The sequence below is a fragment of the Eumetopias jubatus genome, unplaced genomic scaffold, assembly GCF_037043125.1.
Source record: "Eumetopias jubatus isolate StellerSeaLion01/CBP00866 unplaced genomic scaffold, mEumJub1_p1.0 scaffold_13, whole genome shotgun sequence".
Lineage (NCBI taxonomy): Eukaryota > Metazoa > Chordata > Mammalia > Carnivora > Otariidae > Eumetopias > Eumetopias jubatus.
Window position 1 is genome coordinate 12270601 of NW_028274819.1, and position 19621 is coordinate 12290221.

General features: G+C 41.9%; 1 protein-coding gene across 2 annotated transcripts; it reads left to right on the plus strand.

Annotated features, from left to right (window-relative positions):
• The first annotated feature begins 207 nt into the window (after positions 1-207).
• On the plus strand, positions 208-19023 carry LOC114215371 (glycine N-acyltransferase-like). Of its 2 annotated transcripts, none has more exons than XM_028111341.2 (6): positions 208-418; positions 4998-5093; positions 9783-9890; positions 15911-16037; positions 17354-17525; positions 17956-19023. In XM_028111341.2, the coding sequence occupies exons 2-6, from the start codon at positions 5016-5018 to the stop codon at positions 18356-18358; spliced, it is 888 nt and encodes a 295-aa protein (XP_027967142.1). In that variant the 5' UTR covers positions 208-418; positions 4998-5015; the 3' UTR covers positions 18359-19023. The 2 variants fall into 2 exon arrangements, with proteins under 2 accessions (XP_027967142.1, XP_087873818.1); XM_088017692.1 differs by lacking the exon at positions 208-418 and adding an exon at positions 2315-2401.
• The last annotated feature ends 598 nt before the right edge of the window (positions 19024-19621 follow it).

Here is a 19621-nt window from a genome sequence, read left to right on the forward strand (position 1 = left end):
CATTGCAGGTACTTGAGAATGGGAATGCAACATGCCCCTCCTGGGACCCGGTCTTTTGGTATCACACAGCTTTAGGATTGCAGAATTTTGGCAGGGCTGGTTGGAGCAAAGAGCAATCTGGTGTTTTGGAAAAATAAGTTCAGGTGGCACATGGCCAGCCTCTCACCCTATCAGAGCTAGCTCCCTCAACAAGAGTTACAGAGAAGAAGGGCTGCATCTCACAAGAGCTGACACTCAGACTTTTTTGCTTACATGCAAGGTCTGCTCAGTAATTTCTGAAGGAGACAAACCTAAACGCAGTCTGCAAAACCCTGCCGAACTGACAGCATCAGAGGGAAATTTCATCCTCTAGGAGTCTGCTCTTCTTCATTTGTTCCTGGGGACACCTGCAAGGATTGGTGTGGAGACAACTTTCCAGGTGGGGACTCATATTTTAAAAAAAAAAGATAACCATTGCTTTATGACCTCATCTCCACTTAAGTGAGACAAATCAAAATGTGATCAGACTATGAGGGCAAATATACTTAAGGAAAAGGAATAATTTAAGAAACATGTATCTGGCACTTAGTTTGTGAAGGGTAACTTGTTATATAATATGAAAAATTCTTGCAGGTCTCTGATCTGAACGAATAAATGAATGAGGAGAGATTGGACACTTTCTGGAAGCAGGGGGTGAATGGAGCCCTTAATGTGTGGGGACTGCACATAATATCATATTTAATCCTTCTGGTTATATTACAAGGGAGGTAGTTTTTTTTCCCTGCATGTGACTGTTAAGAAGGTTGCGATACTTAAAGTCAGAAAAGCAAGAAGTAGATGAATACAAGCGTGTCTTGTCTGATTGAGCTTCACTATGTTGTGCTTTGCAGATAGTGTGTTTTTTCAAATTGAAGGTTTGAGGTGACCCACATCAAGCAAGTCTATGGGCACCATTTTCCAACAGCATTTGTTTCCTTTGTGTCTCTGTGTCACATTTTGGTAATTCTTACAGTATTTCAAACTTTTTCATTATTATATTTGTTACAGTGCTCTGTGATCAGTGATATTCGGTGTTACATTTGTAATTTTTTGGGGACGCCATGAACTGTGCACATATAAGATGATGAACTTCATCACTAAATGCTGTGTGTTCTGACTGCCCTTCTGATGTCTCTCTCCTTCTCCTTGGGCCTCTCTATTCCCTGAGACACAACAATAAGAATAATAAGAAAGCAAAACAACCTCATTGCTGATATAGAAAATTTTAGTTGTCCGGATAGAAGATTAAACCAGCCACAACATCCCCTTAAACCAAAGTCTAATCCAGAGCAAGGCCTCTCTTCAATTCTATGAAGGCTGATAGAGGTGAAGAAGCTTCAGAAGAAAAGTCTGAAGCTAGCAGAGGCTGGTTAATGAGGTTTGAGGAAAGAAGATGTCTCCATAACATCAAAGTGCAGGGTGAAGCAGCAAGTGCTGAGAGAGAATCTGCAGCAAGTTATCCACAAGATCTAGCTGTGATGTTAATGACGGTGGCCTCACTAAACAATAGATTTTCAATGTAGATGAAACAGCCTTCTATTGAAAGTTGCCGTCTAGGTATTTCATGGCTAGAGAGAAGTCAATGTCTGGCTTCAAAGCTTCAAAGGACAGGCTGACTCTCCTGTTAGGGATTAATGTAGCTGGTGACTTTAAGTTAAAGCCAGTGTTCATTTACATTCTGAAAATCCTAGGGCCCTTAAGAATTATGGTAAATTGGGAGGTCTGGGTGGCTCAGTCAGTTAAGCATCTGCCTTCAGATCAGGTCACGATCCCAGGATCCTGGGACCAAGCCCCATAGCAGGCTCCTTGCTCAGCGGGGAACTTGCTTCTCCCTCTGCCTGCTGCTCCCCCTGCTTGTGCTCTAACATCCTCACGCTCTCTCTCTCTGACAAATAAATAAATAAAATCTTTGGGATGCCTGGATGGCTCAGTCAGTTAAGCGTTTGCCTTCATCTCAGTCATGATTCCTGGGGCCTGGGATGGAGTCCCGCATCAGGCTCCTTGCCCGATTTTTAGAATGTTACATAAGCTTCACTGATAGAAACGAGGTGGGGTTTGTGAGGATTGACTCCAATTTTGAAAAAAAAGTTCTACTATGGGTAAAATGCTGTCAAACAGCATCACATGCGGCAGGGAAAAGATGGCGGAGGAGTAGGGGACCCTATTCCAACTGGTCCCAGGAAATTGAGCTGGATATCTACCAGACTCTGAGGACCCACGAAATCAGCCTGAGATGTAAGAAGCTAGATCTGGATCTCTACAAACAGAAGATCGCCAGCGGTTGGTTTCGAGGTACAAAGCGGGGAGCCCTGATTCAGCGGGCAGATATCAGAGGATAAACGGCAGCGGGAGGGAGCCTGGTGGCGGGGATCCTACACCACTGGTGAGTGACAGCCTCCTGCTCTGGGGATAGGGCACAGACTTGCAGACCGGTAGTGGCAGGGAAAGGACTTTAGACGGAAACCGGAGCGGTGTGGCCATGCGTGCAAACTGGGGGTGGCTGGCAGTTTTAGAAGCACAAAGGGCAGAGATGTGCCCCAACCTGGAGGCAGGACTGAGAACACTGTGGAGGGGCGCACAACCCAGGACTGCAGTTTATAGCAGCATAGACAGAAACAGAGAGACTGTGGCCTGGAGAGCTCACTGAATAACAGACTGCAATCTCTCTGCTTTGAGGCAGAGGGTTGGAAACAGTCTCTTCTGCTCTGAGTCTTGGAAGAGACACAAAAACCTGCCAGGGAAAGCCGCCAGAGAACAAAAGCCCCAAAAAACCAGTTCCCACTGAGCCCATCCCCTGCAACAGGGGGACAGGGCAACACACATATAGACCAATGGAACAGAATAGAGAGCCCAGATATGGACCTTCAACTCTATGGTCAAATAATCTTCAACAAAGCAGGAAAAGATATGCAATGGAGAAAAGACAGTCTCTTCAATAAACAGTGCTGGGAAAATTGTACAGCCACATGCAAAATGAAACTCGACCATTCTCTAACACCATACACAAAGATAAACTCAAAATGGATGAAAGACCTTAATCTGAGACAGGAATCCATCAAAATCCTAGAGGAGAACATAGGCAGTAACCTCTTTGACATCGGCCACAGCAACTTCTTTCAAGATACATCTCCAAAAGCTAGTGAAACAAAAGCGAAAATGAGCTTTTGGGACTTCATCAAGATAAAAACCTTCTGCACAGCAAAGGAAACAGTCAACAAAACAAAGAGGCAAACCACAGAATGGGAGAAGATATTTGCAAATGACACTACAGACAAAGGGCTGATATCCAAAATCTGTAAAGAACTTCTCAAACTCAACACCCAAAAAACAAATAATCAAATCAAAAAATGGGTAGAAGACATGAACAGACACTTCTCCAAAGAAGACATACAAGTGGCTAACAGACACATGAAAAAATGTTCATCATCGTTAGCCGTCAGGGAAATTCAAATCAAAACCACATTGAGATACCACCTTACATCAGTTAGAATGGCAAAAATAGACAGGGCAAGAAACAACAAATGTTGGAGAGGCTGTGGAGAAAGGGGAACCCTCTTACACTGTTGGTAGAAATGCAAGGTGGTACAACCACTTTGGAAAACAGTGTGGAGGTTGCTCAAAAAATTAAAAATAGAGCTACCCTATGATCCAGCAAGTGCACTCCTGGGTACTTACCACAAAGACACAGACGTAGTGAAAAGAAGGGCCATATGCACCCCAATGTTCATAGCAGCAATGTCCACAATAGCCAAACTGTGGAAAGAGCCGAGATGCCCTTCAACAGATGAATGGATAAAGAAGATGTGGTCCATATAGACAATGGAATATTACTCAGCCATCAGAAAGGATGAATACCCAACTTTTACATCAGCATGGATGGGACTGGAGGCGATTATGCTAAGTGAAATAAGTCAAGCAGAGAAAGTCAATTATCATATGGTTTCACTTATTTGTGGAACATAAGGAATAGCAGGGAGGACATTAGGAGAAGGAAGGGAAAAATGAAGGGGGGGGGAATCGGAGGAAGAGTTGAACCATGAGAGAATAGGGACTCCAAGAAACAAACAGGGTTTTAGAGGGGAGGGTGGTGGGGGGATGGGTTAGCCCCGTGATGGGTATTAAGGAGGGCATGTCCGGCGTGGAGCACTGGGTGTTATATGAAAACAATGGATCCTGGATCACTACATCAAAAACTAATGATGTATTGTATGGTGACTAACATAACATAATTAAATTAAATTTTAAAAAAAAGTAAGCACCTTCTAAGTCCATCTTACTCTAGCTCCTACCTGGACATGCAGCAGGAAGAAAGGTTTCCTCCTCCCCTTAGCAACAGCCCAGCCAATGAGCAAGGGTCACAACTCAGCCAATAAAAAGCCTCCAGACTTGAAACCCTTCCTTTCCTCCAATGGGCTTTTTGTTTAGAACAGCCTTCCCAACTTCTTTGTTCCTTCTATAAAAGAGTGTTTCTCTCCTTTGTTCTCCAGACCTGCCTACAATTTTCTATAGCTTCCTTATCCTGGATTGCAATTCCTTGCTATTCGCAAGTAAGCCATTTTTGATGGTAAAATAAATGAGTTTTATTTTTTAGGTTAACAGAGGAAACAAAGGCCCAGAAAGAGTAAGTAACTTCCCCAGTGTTACACAGCTTTTTCCTGGTGGAGTCAGGAGAATCACTAATGGCAAATGAATTTCAAAAGATATTATTTATACTTAAAAATGTGCTTGTTAATCTAAAGTGAAACTAATAGCTGGAATACACTGAAGTGTAAGCAAGCGAACTAAAAAATGTAGAAAGCACGTCCTGTGCTTTCTACCAGTCTGATCCTTCCTTGGAGTTGGTGAAGATTTTAGTGAAGGTCCCACGGATGAAGAGACACTAAGGGGGGACCTGGCCATTGGAAGAGAACTTACTACTCATCTTTCTGAATTGCCTCCAGCTTCTTCTCATTCCTGCTGTTTCTTGGTTCTCCCTCTAGGTTAAAGTATCTTCCACAATGTTCCCATTGCAAGGTGCCCAGATGCTGCAGACACTGGAGAAAGCCCTGAGAAAGAGCCTTCCTGAATCTTTAAAGGTGATAGTGGAAAATTCTGTGGGGCGGGGGGAGGTAAAGAATAGACACTTCCTGTGAAACAAGAAAAGAGCATCTGGTCTGTGACAGGTGGTAGTGGTGTTTTCTCTCACTGAGTTTGCATTACCTCTCAACAAGATATTTGCTATCATGTCTGTGTCAATGATGAGAAGATGGAGCTCAGGTGATTTACCTAATACCACATAAATAGTAAGTTCAGTGCTATGTTATGAACATAGGTATGCTTGGAACCTAACTGCCTTTTGCTTTGTGCTCTGTAGTTACAAAAGTGTTCCCCAGGGCTCCTGGGTGGCTCAATCGGTTAAGCATCTGCCTTCGGCTCGGGTCATGATCCCAGGGTCCTGGGATCGGGGCCCACGTTGGGCTCCCTGCTCAGTGGGGAATCTGCTTCTCCCTCTGCCCCTCCCCCTGCTCATGTTCTCTCTCACTCTCTCTCTCAGATAAACAGATGTGAAAAAAATAAAGTGCTCCCTTACTCCTTTCCAAAAAAAACATTCTGTAATAACATTGGAATTTTGTCCAGAGTTCTCTTCCAAAGTTCACTGAGACTACATATTAATGTTTAAATTATTCTCCTGAGAAGAACACTTCTCAGTTCCTAGGTGAGAGGTTAACCATCATGTCCTCTCTAAAATTCATAAGAAGTCAGTTCCTATTTTGAATTAAAATTCTTAGCTTCACTGAATGACTGCACATCAGGCTATTTTGTGACTGACTCCCGGTATCTTCCTTAACCTAGTACAACTGATCAGAAATCTCAGGATTAAGTAAGATGTACACATAAATACCTACATCCAGAACTGTGCAAGAGCAACTCTAATGACATGCTCGGTTGGTGCTCTGGACTCTTTTTTTTTTTTAAGATTTTTTTTCTACTAATCTTTTTTTTCTTTTTTAATTTTATTTTGTTATGTTAGTCACCATACAATACATCATTAGTTTTTGATGTAGTGTTCCACGATTCATTGTTTTCGTATAACACCCAGTGCTCCATGCAGTACGTGCCCTCAATACCCATCACCAGGCTAACCCATCCCCCCACCCCCCTCCCCTCTAAAACCCTCAGTTTGTTTCTCGGAGTCCATAGTCTCTCATGGTTCGTCTCTCCCTCTGATTTCCTCCCCTTCATTTAAAGATTTTATTTATTTATTTGAAGAGAGATAGCAAGAGCAGGAACACAAGCAGGGGGAGTGGGAGAGGGAGAAGCAGGCTTCCCACTGAGCAGGGAGCCCAACTTGGGGCTCGATCCCAGGACCCTGGGATCATGACCTGAGCTGAAAGCAGACACTTAATGACTGAGCCACCCAGGTGCCCCAGCTTGTGTTTTTCAGTAGCACCAAAGGGATAGGGTGCACTCCAGTGGAACCAAAATACAACTGTGTGTTTTTGTGTATTGTGTATGTGTGTTTAGAGGACAATTGCTTTTCCCTGAAAAAGAAATTTCTGTAGACATAGAAATTAGATTTTTACTGTTATAAGACATCCCTATAAGATGCATACATTTTAGATAAGATAAATGCATTTGCCTCCCTCACTCCCTCACTTCCTCACGGGTCTGTTACTCCCTTCTTTCAGTATAAAGGAGAAAAATATTAGCATTACTTTATTTGAAGATCACATGGCTTAATTTTTAATTATTAGAAACAAGTTTCACTATTCTTTAATTACTATGAAAAAAATGACTTTGAGCCACAGCTGACCCTTGAAGAACATGGGTTTGAACTATATGAGTTCACTTATATGTGGATTTTTTCAATAAATACAGTACACTACTGTAAATGTATTTTCTCTTCCTTGTAATTTTATTAATAACATTTTCTTCTAACTTACTTTACTGTAACAATACAATATATAACATACAAAGTGCATCTTAATCGACTGTTCATATCATTGGTAGGGCTTGTGGTCAATTGTAGGTTACTCATAGTTAAGTTTGGGGGAAATTAAAAGTTATACACAGATTTCCACCATGCGGGGAATCAGTGTCCCTAACCCCCATGTTGTTCAAGGACTAACTGTGATCCAAAACTAAAGTCACCCACTTTCATAGTTTCTCACTAACATTAATCTCTTTACCTAATATTTAACTCCTTTCCCTTGGTAATCCTTAAGATCCAGGCAACCTTGCAGAGAGACAGTCAATTTTGGGGGAGGAGGTTGCATTAGTCAGACACTCTACCAACAGTTGCCTAAGATATTTTTATGGTGAGTAGCTATTTTATAAATTCTTCAGGTCACAAGTTTTTCTTTGTGCTTTAGTGTAGAATTTTGTCATTTAAATTTCTCTTTACCTCTTCTGTTAATTGGACCCCAAATATTTTGAGAAAACTCTTGGTACATCCCAAGTGTCCTTTCTTGGAATATCTCTGTGGTAGGATAAGGTGGCCCTCTTAGTGCCTCAATTTTCATGAAGGATTAGCATTCTCCTTTGGTTGCATATTAAAGATATACATTTCCCCCCAATTGAAATCTAAAATAGTTGTATGCCAGGTACTTTTAATGGATGTATAACCTAAAACTCAAAACTTACTTGAGTCTCAGTTGAGAAAAAGTCCAGCCATTCCTCTAAGTGTTAGATATTCAATATGTTGTAGTGCGGGGCGCCTGGGTGGCTCAGTTGGTTAAGCGACTGCCTTCGGCTCAGATCATGATCCTGGAGTCCCGGGATCGAGTCCCACATCGGGCTCCCTGCTCGGCAGGGAGTCTGCTTCTCCCTCTGACCCTCTTCCCTCTCGTGCTCTCTATCTCTCATTCTCTCTCTCTTTCAAATAAATAAAATCCTTAAAAAAAAAAAATTCTTTGGGCGCCTGGGTGGCTCAGTTGGTTAGGCCACTGCCTTCGGCTCAGGTCATGATCCTGGAGTCCCGGGATCGAGTCCCGCATCGGGCTCCCTGCTCGGCAAGGAGTCTGCTTCTCCCTCTGACCCTCCCCCCTCTCATGTGCTCTTTCTCTCAAATAAATAAATAAAATCTAAAAAATAAATAAATAAATAAATAAATAAATATGTTGTAGTGCTTGTGTCAACTCCAGTTGAGTCAACTTAGAGTAGCTGCCTGGTATGTTCTGAATTCAGCAGGAAAAAAGAAAAAAAATTTTTATTTAATTAGGCCATGGGAATAACAAAGAGTAAGAGTTCTACATGTTTTCAGGTCCCATAATGGATAATTTTGTAGTGCAAATTAACTTTACAGGCCCCAACTGCAAATGTGTAAAAAGATAACATCTATATTTTGCCAAACTATACTGAATTTCTATATCAAGACTCCACTTATGGTTGAAAGCAAAATAAATTTAGATAAACTCAGTCAACTGAGATTTTTTAAAAAGATTTATTTATTTATTTTAGAGAGAGAGAGAGCATGCTCAAGCAAGGGTAGGAACAGAGGGAGAGGGAGAGGGAGAGAGAGAGAGAGAGAGAGAAGCAGACTCCCCACTGAGTGCAGACCCTGATGCAGGGCTTGATCCCATGACCCTAAGATCATGACCTGAGCCAAAACCAAGAGTCAGATGCTTAACCGACTGAGCCACCCAGGCACTCCTCAACTGAGTTTTTTTCCCTTCTCTTTCTCCCTGGTCTAACATCAATAATTTATGTGGGGTGGAGAGCAGGGGGGAATTATGCTGGTATAGTCCTTGGTCATCATCTATCCATGGTGGAAATTATTAAAGTATACACCATCTTTTTGACCTCGGGCACTTGCATATTTCCATGCTGGTATCTGCAGAGGCTTCATGTTTACAGTTGCCATGAGGCCCATGCTGGTATCCACGGCTGTATTCCCCAATCCCCAAACCACAAAAACACAGTGTCCACAGGCTAGGTCTCATTCATTCTCTCCCCCTCCTCCTACTCTCTCAACAGCTCGTATAACAGGATGAGGGTGGGGATCCAAGACTGGACCCCAATCCATGGGACCTCACAGCCTATTCTCTTGAGCACTTTGCTGTAGCCTCTGCTTGTTGGTGGAGGTTCATTTAATCTTTCCAGAGAATAATGTGGTCATTTATGTTAAGGAGTTTTAAACATGTGCATAATCTTTGAGCCAGCAACTACTCTTCTGGATATTCTAAGAAAATAGGTGTCTGCACAAAGATTTCTGTGCAAGCATGTTCTATGAAGAATTATTTGTCAAAGTGAAAAGTTGGATATTGCTAAAATTACCACCAATATGCAAATAAATTGAATTGTGATACAGCCATATGATAGAATCCTATGCAGCCATCATAAAATAATTGAAAAATTTGCTGTTTATGAACAAAGAAATATGCCCACAATGCATTCAGTGGGGAAAAACACAATATAGCAGATCATTTTATGTTTGCAAAATTGTGTATTTCTATGTGTATGAATAGAAGAAAGTCTTGGAAGAGATATATTTAAATCCTAAAATGAAGAGTGGTATTCTTAAAATCATCAAATTTTATCTGTCCAAACATTTTACTGTATGCGGGAGTGATTTATATTGGATGGGGAGAAAAAGCTCTCCTCATTAGAGGGTAAAAAAAAAAAATGTAGTACATGGAGATTGTTTGACCTAGATGCCTATTTGGCCTTATTCCAACATAAAATTCCATGATTTCATAGAAATAATCCTTGTCTGGATCAAAGAAGGCACTTTACCATCCCTTCCTAACAAGCCAACTCTCTCTCCCTTACTTGGGATGCTGTAGGTTTATGGGACTGTCTTCCACATAAACCAGGGAAATCCATTCAAGCTGAAGGCCCTGGTGGACAAGTGGCCTGATTTTACAACAGTGGTTATCCGCCCTCAGGAGGAGGTAAGGTGCCAGATGTGAAATGAATATGCCTCTGTGTTCATTTTTGCTGTGTGCCTACCATGGAGCTGGTAGTGTGGCAGCCCCAGGGGATATAGACATGAATTGTGTGATGGTGGGCAAGTCTCTGTCTTCAAGGAGCTCGCAGCCTAGAAGAAAAAATCAATAAGCAAATAAAACAACACGGTGTGAAGTGTGCAAGAACAGAAGATGTACAACACAGAAGTAGCCCAGGTGAAAGCTGATTCAACTATGGAGGTTGGAGATGGAGGTTACAGGATAAGGTCAGAGATACTTCCTGTTGGGAGGTTTCATCTGCACTGGATTTTGTGCATATTTTGTAGATAGTGTTAGGCTGACAAGAAAAAGAGGCCATTCTAACCAGAGAAAACGCCAAGGGTCAAGATAGGAAGGTGTGAGACAGAACGATGAAGTAGAACGATTATTAAAAGTAAATTTATAAAACTATAATTTCATATGCATTTTGGGGAAACATTTAAAGATTTATTTCTATTTTAGAGATAGAGAGAGAGCATAAGTCAGGGGAGGAGCAGAGGGAGAGGGAGAGAATCTCGAGCCGACTCCGCACTAAGCGTGGAACCTGATGCAGGGCTAGATTTTACAACCCTGAGATCATGACCTGAGCCAAAACCAAGAGTTGGACACTTAACCAACTGTACCACCCAGATGCCCACATTTTGGGGAAACACTTAAAAACTAGAGAAACTAAACAGTTAATACATTCCAGACAAAAATTCCTAAGCTTATCTTTAAACACCCAGTAAAATCATAAATTTATAAAAATACAAATATTATATCTTTCATAGAAATAAAATTATTTGAAAACCACTAAATTAAATAATATATAAAGAAATTTGTATTAGTAATAAAAACTGAACTGAGATAAAATTATTTAATCTTTTATGTTAAACGTGATCTTAAGGAACAAAATGTATTAGTGGGTATCCTTGCTTACTTGTCAGTGTATTTTTGGGCACATTTTCCAATTATTTTTTAAGAAGCTTTCTAATTCTGCACTGAGCTGTGGTGATATTTTCCTATGCCTCCCTTTGCCCAGTAATCCCATCGGTTATCAGAAGGAGTTAAGATGATGGAAGAGTAGGGGGACCCTAAGTTTCTCTCATCCCTCGAATACAACTAGATACTTATCAAATCATTCTAAACACCCAAGAAAACAATCCAAGATCTGAAAAAACAAATACAAGTCTACAAGTAGAAAAGCAACCACTGTTTGGAAGGTAAGAGGTACAGAGACTTGAATCTGGGGTGATACAGGTGAGGATACAGAGGCAGGGAGAGAGCCTGCTTAAGGAGACTATTGCAAAGTATTATAAGCAGTGGAGTGCAGCATTGGAACTTTTAGTAGTCGGCTACAGTGGGGGATGTGCCTGGCTTAACGGTGCTCAGTTGGTGAAGCGGCTCAGGTGGCGAATTGGGGCAGAATCCCAGGTGTGACAGCATGGTCTCAGGATCCCCTGGGTTGCAAGAAGAGAGGCTGGTGCCTAAGTGCGGCAGAGTTTCCAGGTGTAGGAACGGGGAAAACAGCTGAGAACAGTGAGTGTAGGTGCTGGCTTTCTGCTCTGTGTTGCTATAAACTGCAAATGGCTGCGTGGTTGTGTGAAGCTTTCTTGCAAACAGGTCCAGCAAAAAGCAGAAGCATATTGAGACCCTCCCTGGGAGGAACAGCGCAGGTCTCCACCACAGGAGTCCCTAAAATTTGCGGAGTTTTGAAACTCAGCCATGTGCCTGAGATAAAAATGCTTGGATACGTGTAGGGTGAACACAGAATCCTGACAAAAGCCAAGGAGACAACAGTGATTGATTGCTTTTCTCTGAGGGCTCACGGCTGAGTGGGCGCCAAGACTTTTCAGCTCCAGGGCTAGAGAGCCTGGCTCCCCCATTTTCATCCCCCCGCTTCAGTGCTGAAAGCCTTCCCGGAGCAAAACAGCACCACCTAGTGGAGTCTGGAGCTGCTTACACTGAGCTCTGCCTCTGCACGCTGGAGGTGCATTTCCACTAGGACAAGTCCTCCTAAGAAGCAGCTCAAGTGGTGCCTCCCACCAGCACAAACAACTCGCTCACATCAAGTTAACTGATCATAGAGGCCTGCAAAGCTTCAGCTATTGGGGAAAACAGTATATAGCATTCTTTGTATTTTTATCCTTTAGTCATTTAGTATTATTTTTTCAATTATTTTTTATTCTTTTTTTATTTTTATACATACTTTATGTCTTTATTGTTTCATTTTTTGTTTCCTTTCATTGTATTGTATTTTATATATATACATATTATATATATGTATATATCATTGTACTGTGTTTTATATATATACACATATATGTATATATATTATATACATATATATTTTCTTTCTTTCTTATTTTGGGATCTAGTTTTTTTAACAAGCATACCGAAACACACCCAGGACCTAGGGGGTCTTTTCATTGTTGTTGTTGTTGTTGTTGTTTCTTTCTTCTTTTCTTTTCTGGACAAAATGATAAGACAGAAAAATTCACCCCAAAATAAAGAACAGGAGATAGTACTCAACAGCCAGGGATTTAATCAATATGGATATAAGTAAGATGTCCAAGCTAGAATTTAAAACAACGATTATAAAGACACTACCTGGGCTTGAAAAAAGCATAGAAGACACTGGAGAATCCCTTACTACAGACATAAAAGAACTAAAATCCAGTCAGGCCAAAATTAAAAACTGCTATTACTGAGATGAAGCCCCAAGTACAGGCCATAAAAATGAGTACGAATGAAGCAAAAGAAAGAATCAGTAATACAGAAGATGAAATGATGGAAAATAAGGAAGCTGAAAAGAGAGAGAAAGAAAAGCATTAGATCATGAAGACAGACTTAGGGAACTCAGCAATTCCACAGAACAAAACAGTATCTGTATTATAGTGGTCCCAGAAGAAGAAGCGAGGGGGAAGGGGGCAGGAGGTTAATTTGAACAAATTATAGCTGAGAATTTTCCTAACTTGGGAAAGGAAACAGGCATCTAAGTACAAGAAGCACAGAGAACTCCTTTCAAAATCAACAAAAATAAGTCAACACGTTGACATATTATAGTGAAACTTGCATATTACAAAGATAAAGAGAAAATTCTGAAAGCAGCTGGGGACAAGAGGTCCTTAACCTACAAGGGTAGATACATAAGGCTGGCAGCAGACCTGTCCACAGAGACCTGGCAGGCCAGAAAGGCCTGGCATGATATATTCAATGTGCTAAATGGGAAAAATATGCAGCCAAGAATACTATATCCAGCAAGGCTGTCACTCAGAATAGAAGGAGAGATAAAGAGTTTCCAAGACAAACAAAAACTAAAGGAATTCATGAACACTAAACGAGCCCCGCAAGGAATATTTAAGGGAACCCTTTGAGCAGAAAGAGACCAAAAGTAATAAAGACTAGAAAGGAACAGAGACAATCTACAGGAACAGTGACTTTACACGTACTACAATGGCACTAAATTCATATCTTTCAATAATTACTCTGAATGTAAATGGACTAAATGCTCCAATCAAAAGATATAGGGTATCATAATGTATAAAAAAAAAGACCCCTGCAACAAACAATCCAAAATTTGTATGGAACCAGAAAAGATCCCGAATAGCCAGAGGAATGTTGAAAAAGAAAACGAAAACTGGAGGCATCCCAATCCTGGACTTCAAACTATATTAGAAAGCTGTCATCATCAAGACAGTATGGTACTGGCACAAAAACAGACACATAGACCAATGGAACAGAATAGAGAGCCCAGAAATGGACCCTCAACTCTATGGTCAAGTAAACTTCAGCAAAGCAGGAAAGAATATCTGATGGAAAAAAGACAGTCTCTTCAATAAATTGTGCTGGGATAATTGGACAGTCACATGGAGAAGAATGAAACTGGACCAATTTCTTACACCATACACAAAAATAAACTTAAAATGGATGAAAAACCTCAATGTGAGACAGGAATCCATCCAAATCCTAGAGGAGAACACAGGCAGCAACCTCTCTGACCTCTGCCACATCAACTTCTGGCTAGACACATCTCCAAAGGCAAGGGAAACAAAAGCAAAAATGAACCATTGGGACTTCATCAGGATAAAAAACTTTTGCACAGCAAAGGAAACAATCAATAAAACTAAAAGGCAACCTACAGAATGGGAGAAGATATTCACAAATGACATATCTGATAACAGGCTAGTATCCAAAATCTATAAAGAACTAAGCACAAACTCAACACCTAAAAAACAAAAAATCCAGTCAAGAAATGGGCAGAATTCCTGCTCAGCAGGGAGCCTGCTTCTCCCTCTGCCCCTCCCCCTGCTTGTGCCCTCTTTCTCTCTCTCTGTCAAATAAATAAAATCTTAAAAAAAAAAGAAAGAAAGAAATGGGCAGAAGACATGAACAGACATTTCTCCACAGAACACATACAAATGGCCAACAGACACATGAAAAAATGTTCCACCTCACTCAGTATCAGGGAAATACAAATCAAAACCTCAATGAGATACCACCTCACACCAGTCAGAATGGCTAAACTTAACAATGCAGGAAACAACATATGTTGGTGAGGATGCTGAGAAAGGGGAACCCTCTTACACTGTTGGTGGGAATGCAAACTGGTGCAGCCACTCTGGAAAACAGTATGGAAGTTCTTAAAAAGAGTTAAATATAGTGTTACCCTGCCACCCCGCAATTGCACTCCTAGGTATTTATCCGAAGGATACAAACAGTGATTCGATGGGGCACCTGCACCCCAATGTTTATAGCAGCAATGTCTACAGTAGCCAAAATATGGGAAGAGCCCAGATGTCCACTGACAGATGAATGGATAATGAAGATGTGGTGTATATGTACAATGGAATATTACTCAGTCATCAAAAAGAATGAAATCTTGCCACTTGCAATGACATGGATGGAACTGGAGGATATTATGCTCAGCAAAATAAGTCAGTTAGAGAAAGACAAGTACCATATGGTTTCACTCATATGTGGAATTTAAACTGGTACAGCCACTGTGGAAAACAGTAAGGACATTCCTCAAAAAACTAAAAATAGAAATACCATATAATCCAATAATTGCATTACTGGATATTTACCCAAAGAAAAGGAAAACACAAATATGAAAAGACAGATGCACCCTGATGTCTATAGCAGCATTATTTATAATAGCCAAGATAGGGAAGTAACCCAAGTGTCCATCGATAGAAGAATGGATAAAAAAATTTAGTGTTTGTGGAGTATTACTCAGCCATAAAAAGAATGATATCTTGCCATTTGTGACAACATGGATGGACCTAAAGGGTATAATGCTAAGTGAAATAAGTCAGACAGAGAAAGACAAATGCCATATGATTTCCCTCATATGTGGAATCTAAAAAACAAACAAGCAAAAAACAAAAATCAGAAACAAGGGGCGCCTGAGTGGCTCACTCAGTTAAGCACCTGTCTTGGGCTCAGGTCATGATCCCAGGGGCCTGCGATCGAGCCCCGCATCAGGCTCCCTGCTGAGTGGGGAGCCTGCTTCTCCCTCTCCCTCTGCCTGCTGCTTTCCCTGCTTATACACACTCTCTGTCAAAAATAAATAAAAATCTTTAAAAAAAAATCAGGAACAAATCCATAAATACGGAGAACAAACCGATGATTCCCGAAAGGGAAGAGGGTGGAGGGATGGGCAAAATGGGTGAAGGGGAGTGGGAGGGACAGGCTTCCTGTTAGGGCATGAATAAGTCATGCGGATACAAGCTACAGCATAGGGAACTCAGTCAGTGGGCGTGGAAGAGCCTTGTATGTGAGAGACGGTAGCTCTACTTGTGGTGAGCACAGCATAGACTACAGACTTGTTGGATCCCTATGTTGTACACCTGAAACTAATGTAACATTGTGTGTCAACTACACTTCAATTTTAAAAATTCACAGTAGAGTGGAATTTAGAAAAAAGTATTGCAACCATGAAACATGAAGAATTTATTTTATTCCCCTTTTCCCAATGACAATAGGAGATGATAGATGATTTTGATCATTACACCAATACTTACCAAATCTACTCCAAGGACCTCAAGAACTGTCAGGAATTCCTTGGCTCACCAGAAGTCATCAACTGGAAACAGCATTTGCAGATCCAAAGTAAGAGAAATGGGATGTGTGCAGACTCACTTCTCTGTCCTGAACAATTTTCCCTATGAGTCATATCTCCTACCCCCGGAGCTCCAGACCCTCAGCCTACTGCCAAATTTTTAACTCACTTGTAAAGGGAGGAAAAAATACCCTCAAAGCTTGCAAAGAATGGGTTTTATAAGGAACCACAGTATAATTTCTTGATAGCCAAGGATTTATGGCATATTTTGCAGACATATCCAGGATCCCTTTGAATGACTGGATACCAAAGCAGAGCTTCCCCTAGGGCCTTCCATTCCTGGAATAAGAATGACAACTTGTGCCATAAAGCTCCTCCCAGATCATGAAGGGCAACTGTCATGGTTGTGGACATGCCCCCAGAGTCAGACTCCCTAGAACGGCATCTGCCTGTTACTTGCTATGTGATTCTAGTCACATGACTTAACCTCTCTGAGACTATGACTTTCATATACAAAAATGAGGATAGTGATAGTTTCTAGAACACAGGGGCATTGGAAAGATTAAATGAAATCTTAAATATGAATCTCTTATTACAATACCTGGATGGGTCTGTTAACTTTTGATGTGTAGCAAACCGCATAATTCTGTGAATCAAGTGTGGGCTGGTCTCACTTGAGTTTGCTCATGCAGTTGCAGTCAATTGGTGGGTGGACTATGGGCTGATTGCTGCAGCATAGCCTCAGTCACATGTCGGAATGATGGTTCTGGCCATCAGGGTTGGCTGCTATGGTGATGGCATGTTAGGAGCCCGTGACTTCCGCAGGCTAGCCGAGGCCTATTCATATGATATTGGTTTCAAGGTAATCGAGACCACAAGGAGAGGGCTAGCCCCAGTGTTCAAGCATTTTTAAGTTTTTCCCCCGCATCAAATTTATTTTTCCCCACTGGCAAAAGCAAATCATATGGCCAAGGTTAGATGCAGTGCAGGAGAGGACTACTCCAGGAAATGGATACAAGGACATGTGGGCAAATGTAGGCCATTCCTGCAACAATGTACTACGCTGAGAACACAGTAAGTGCACAATGGACACTGACTACTATTTTTCTAAAACACTTCTCTCCTTTCATTATCAAAACTACATGATTATGAAGTCCAGAAAACTTGGTTCCAGTCTTGCTTTGCCACTAATGGCTTAATGAATTTCCGGGCCCATTTTCACGTATGTAAAATGGGGGAAATTTCACAAATCCTGCAGCAGCACTGAGCCTAGGTTCTCTGTAAATCCCAGATGCTTTCTATTCCACTGGAACGCTTCTCCACAGAATGTTCTTAAACCACCGTCTCTCCTTATAATGCCATCTAGGTTCACAGCCCAGCCTGAATGAGGTGATAGAAAATCTTGCAGCCTCTCAATCTGTCCAAGTCAAGCAAACACAGTGCTTTCTCTATATGATGGCTAAAGCAGTAAAGAAACTGGTTCCTTCCCTGCTGGACATAAAGAAGTTGTCACCCAACGGTGGCAAACCCAAGGCTATGTGAGTTTGCTACAAGTCACTCTGCATTACTCGCAAACCCCACTGTGATGTAGCCTCCCGTTTTCTTTCCCTGCTTCCTCTCTGGCCCATCTGCAATCAACATTCTTCAAGGCAGCCAGAGTAATTAAAAAAAAAAAAAAATGTAACGCAGACCATGTTCTTCCTCTGCTGAAAATACTCCACCATTTCCTCTCTCATCTGGAATATATCAAACTTCTGCCCGCTTCTTTGATCTATCCTGTTCTTCCTGCATGCTTGCTCCAACAACAGTGGCCTTTTTCTGTCCTTCTGTCACCGCAAGCTCACCAATACTCAGGGACTTTGCATCTGCTATTTCCCCTGACTACTCTGTCTCTCGAGACAATAGAGGTAAGAACAAACACAAACCTCCATTCTCATAGATTTTGTTTTTCTCCTGGACCCCCAATAGCAACCAAGAGATGTTTAAATTCTCCTCCCTGGATGTTACCCACGCTCCCTTGGTGAATAAATTCTGGCATTTCGGTGGCAATGAGAGGAGCCAGAGATTCATCGAGCGCTGCATCCGGACCTTCCCCACCTTCTGCCTGCTGGGGCCCCAGGGGACCCCTGTGTCCTGGGACCTGATGGACCAGACAGGCGAGATGCGGATGGCGGGGACCGTGCCTGAGTACCGGGACCAAGGCCTTATCTCTCACATCATCTATTCCCAGACCCAGGCTCTAGACAAACTCGGCTTCCCCCTGTATTCTCACACAGACAAGAATAACAAAATTATGCAGAAGATGTGTTACAGGCTGCATTACGTCCCCATGCCCTGTGACTGGAACCAGTGGTACTGTGTGCCTCTGTAAAGCAGCCCTGAACATAAGACCATGTCAGATGGGCCTGGGCCTGGGTGGACAGAGGGAAATAAGAAATTGTAAATGTAACCATCACTAAAGGAATGCCACTATTTGGGCTCTGGGGAAGCATCATGATTGGTCAACACAACCACCCTGGTCCCTGCACACAAATTGCAGGTGGGCCTCTTTAGATTTATCAGTATGAAACAGCCCCAGGTATTCCCGATGTGGCCCCTACATAACTGAGCCCCCCACACACACTTCTGGGATCTCTGTGACACTCGTTCATCAGCTATATGTTGCCCCAAATCACTTCTCCCAGAATTCCTAGGACATGGATTAGTAGAGCTTTGACAAATTTTTCAGGGAGGGGTAATATTTTCTGGGCATTATGATTTATTCCTCTTCCTTTCTTTGGCTGTTTCCTTAGTTATCAGCGAGTGTATTCTGCTCATTAGGTTTGTAGAGATTATCTTATCCTCTGATTGCTGCTTTAGAAGTACGTTAAATACATACAAATATATATATGAGATGTTAGGTTAAACATAGTTACACATGATATAGCAGAGAGAGTTAATAAGAAAAAGAGATATGTTAGCCTGTCCTCACTCCCACACTTTCCTAAACCCACCTGAACCCAAAACAATAAAGAGATTTTGTGTTTTACTGCATAAGGTGAAATGAAGTGGTTCGTGATGGGGAGAGCATGGGTGAGTTTATGGAGAGAGGGAAGTGGGAGCAACCAGGGAGTAGTTGAGAAGAGACAGAAGATGATAGGGAGGGTATGGATATGTATTGCCCTACTTGTCCTCAGCACGTTATTTCAGGATGCCTGAATTCTATGAAGTTCATGGGAGAATCCGGTTGGGAGTGTGGCAGGTTATTCTTCCTGGTAGGGACAGGTGAGCTGGGAGGGTTCCTTTGCCCCAGCAAATCACCTGGATTAAGAACCTGTTTCCTTCTGGTCCACCTAAGCCTGGCATTAGGCTATGGAATTGGGGATGAAATGCCCCACCCACCCACACACACAGAAATGGACTGAGGTTTAATTTCTTGGCCAGTCAGTGTTTCTCAACCTTAGCACACTGGACATTTTAGGCTGGACAATTCTCTGACTGTCCTGTGCTTTTGTAGAATGCTTAGCAGGACCCCTGGCCTCTACCCACTAATGCCAGTAGCATCCTCCATCCTAGTTTTGACAACTAAAAATGTCTCCAGATATTGAGTGTGCACTGCAGGCAAAGTCACCTGTGACTGAGAGACACTGGTCTA

What these genes read in the sequence shown, in the direction of transcription:
- LOC114215371 (XM_028111341.2), top strand. Translation starts at nt 5,016, where the DNA reads ATGTTCCCATTGCAAGGTGCCCAGATGCTGCAGACACTGGAGAAAGCC. An exon ending in TTATCCGCCCTCAGGAGGAG is followed by an intron (nt 9,891 to 15,910) that starts GTAAGGTGCCAG and finishes CAATGACAATAG; the next exon opens with GAGATGATAGATGATTTTGA. An exon ending in ACAGCATTTGCAGATCCAAA is followed by an intron (nt 16,038 to 17,353) that starts GTAAGAGAAATG and finishes AATGCCATCTAG; the next exon opens with GTTCACAGCCCAGCCTGAAT.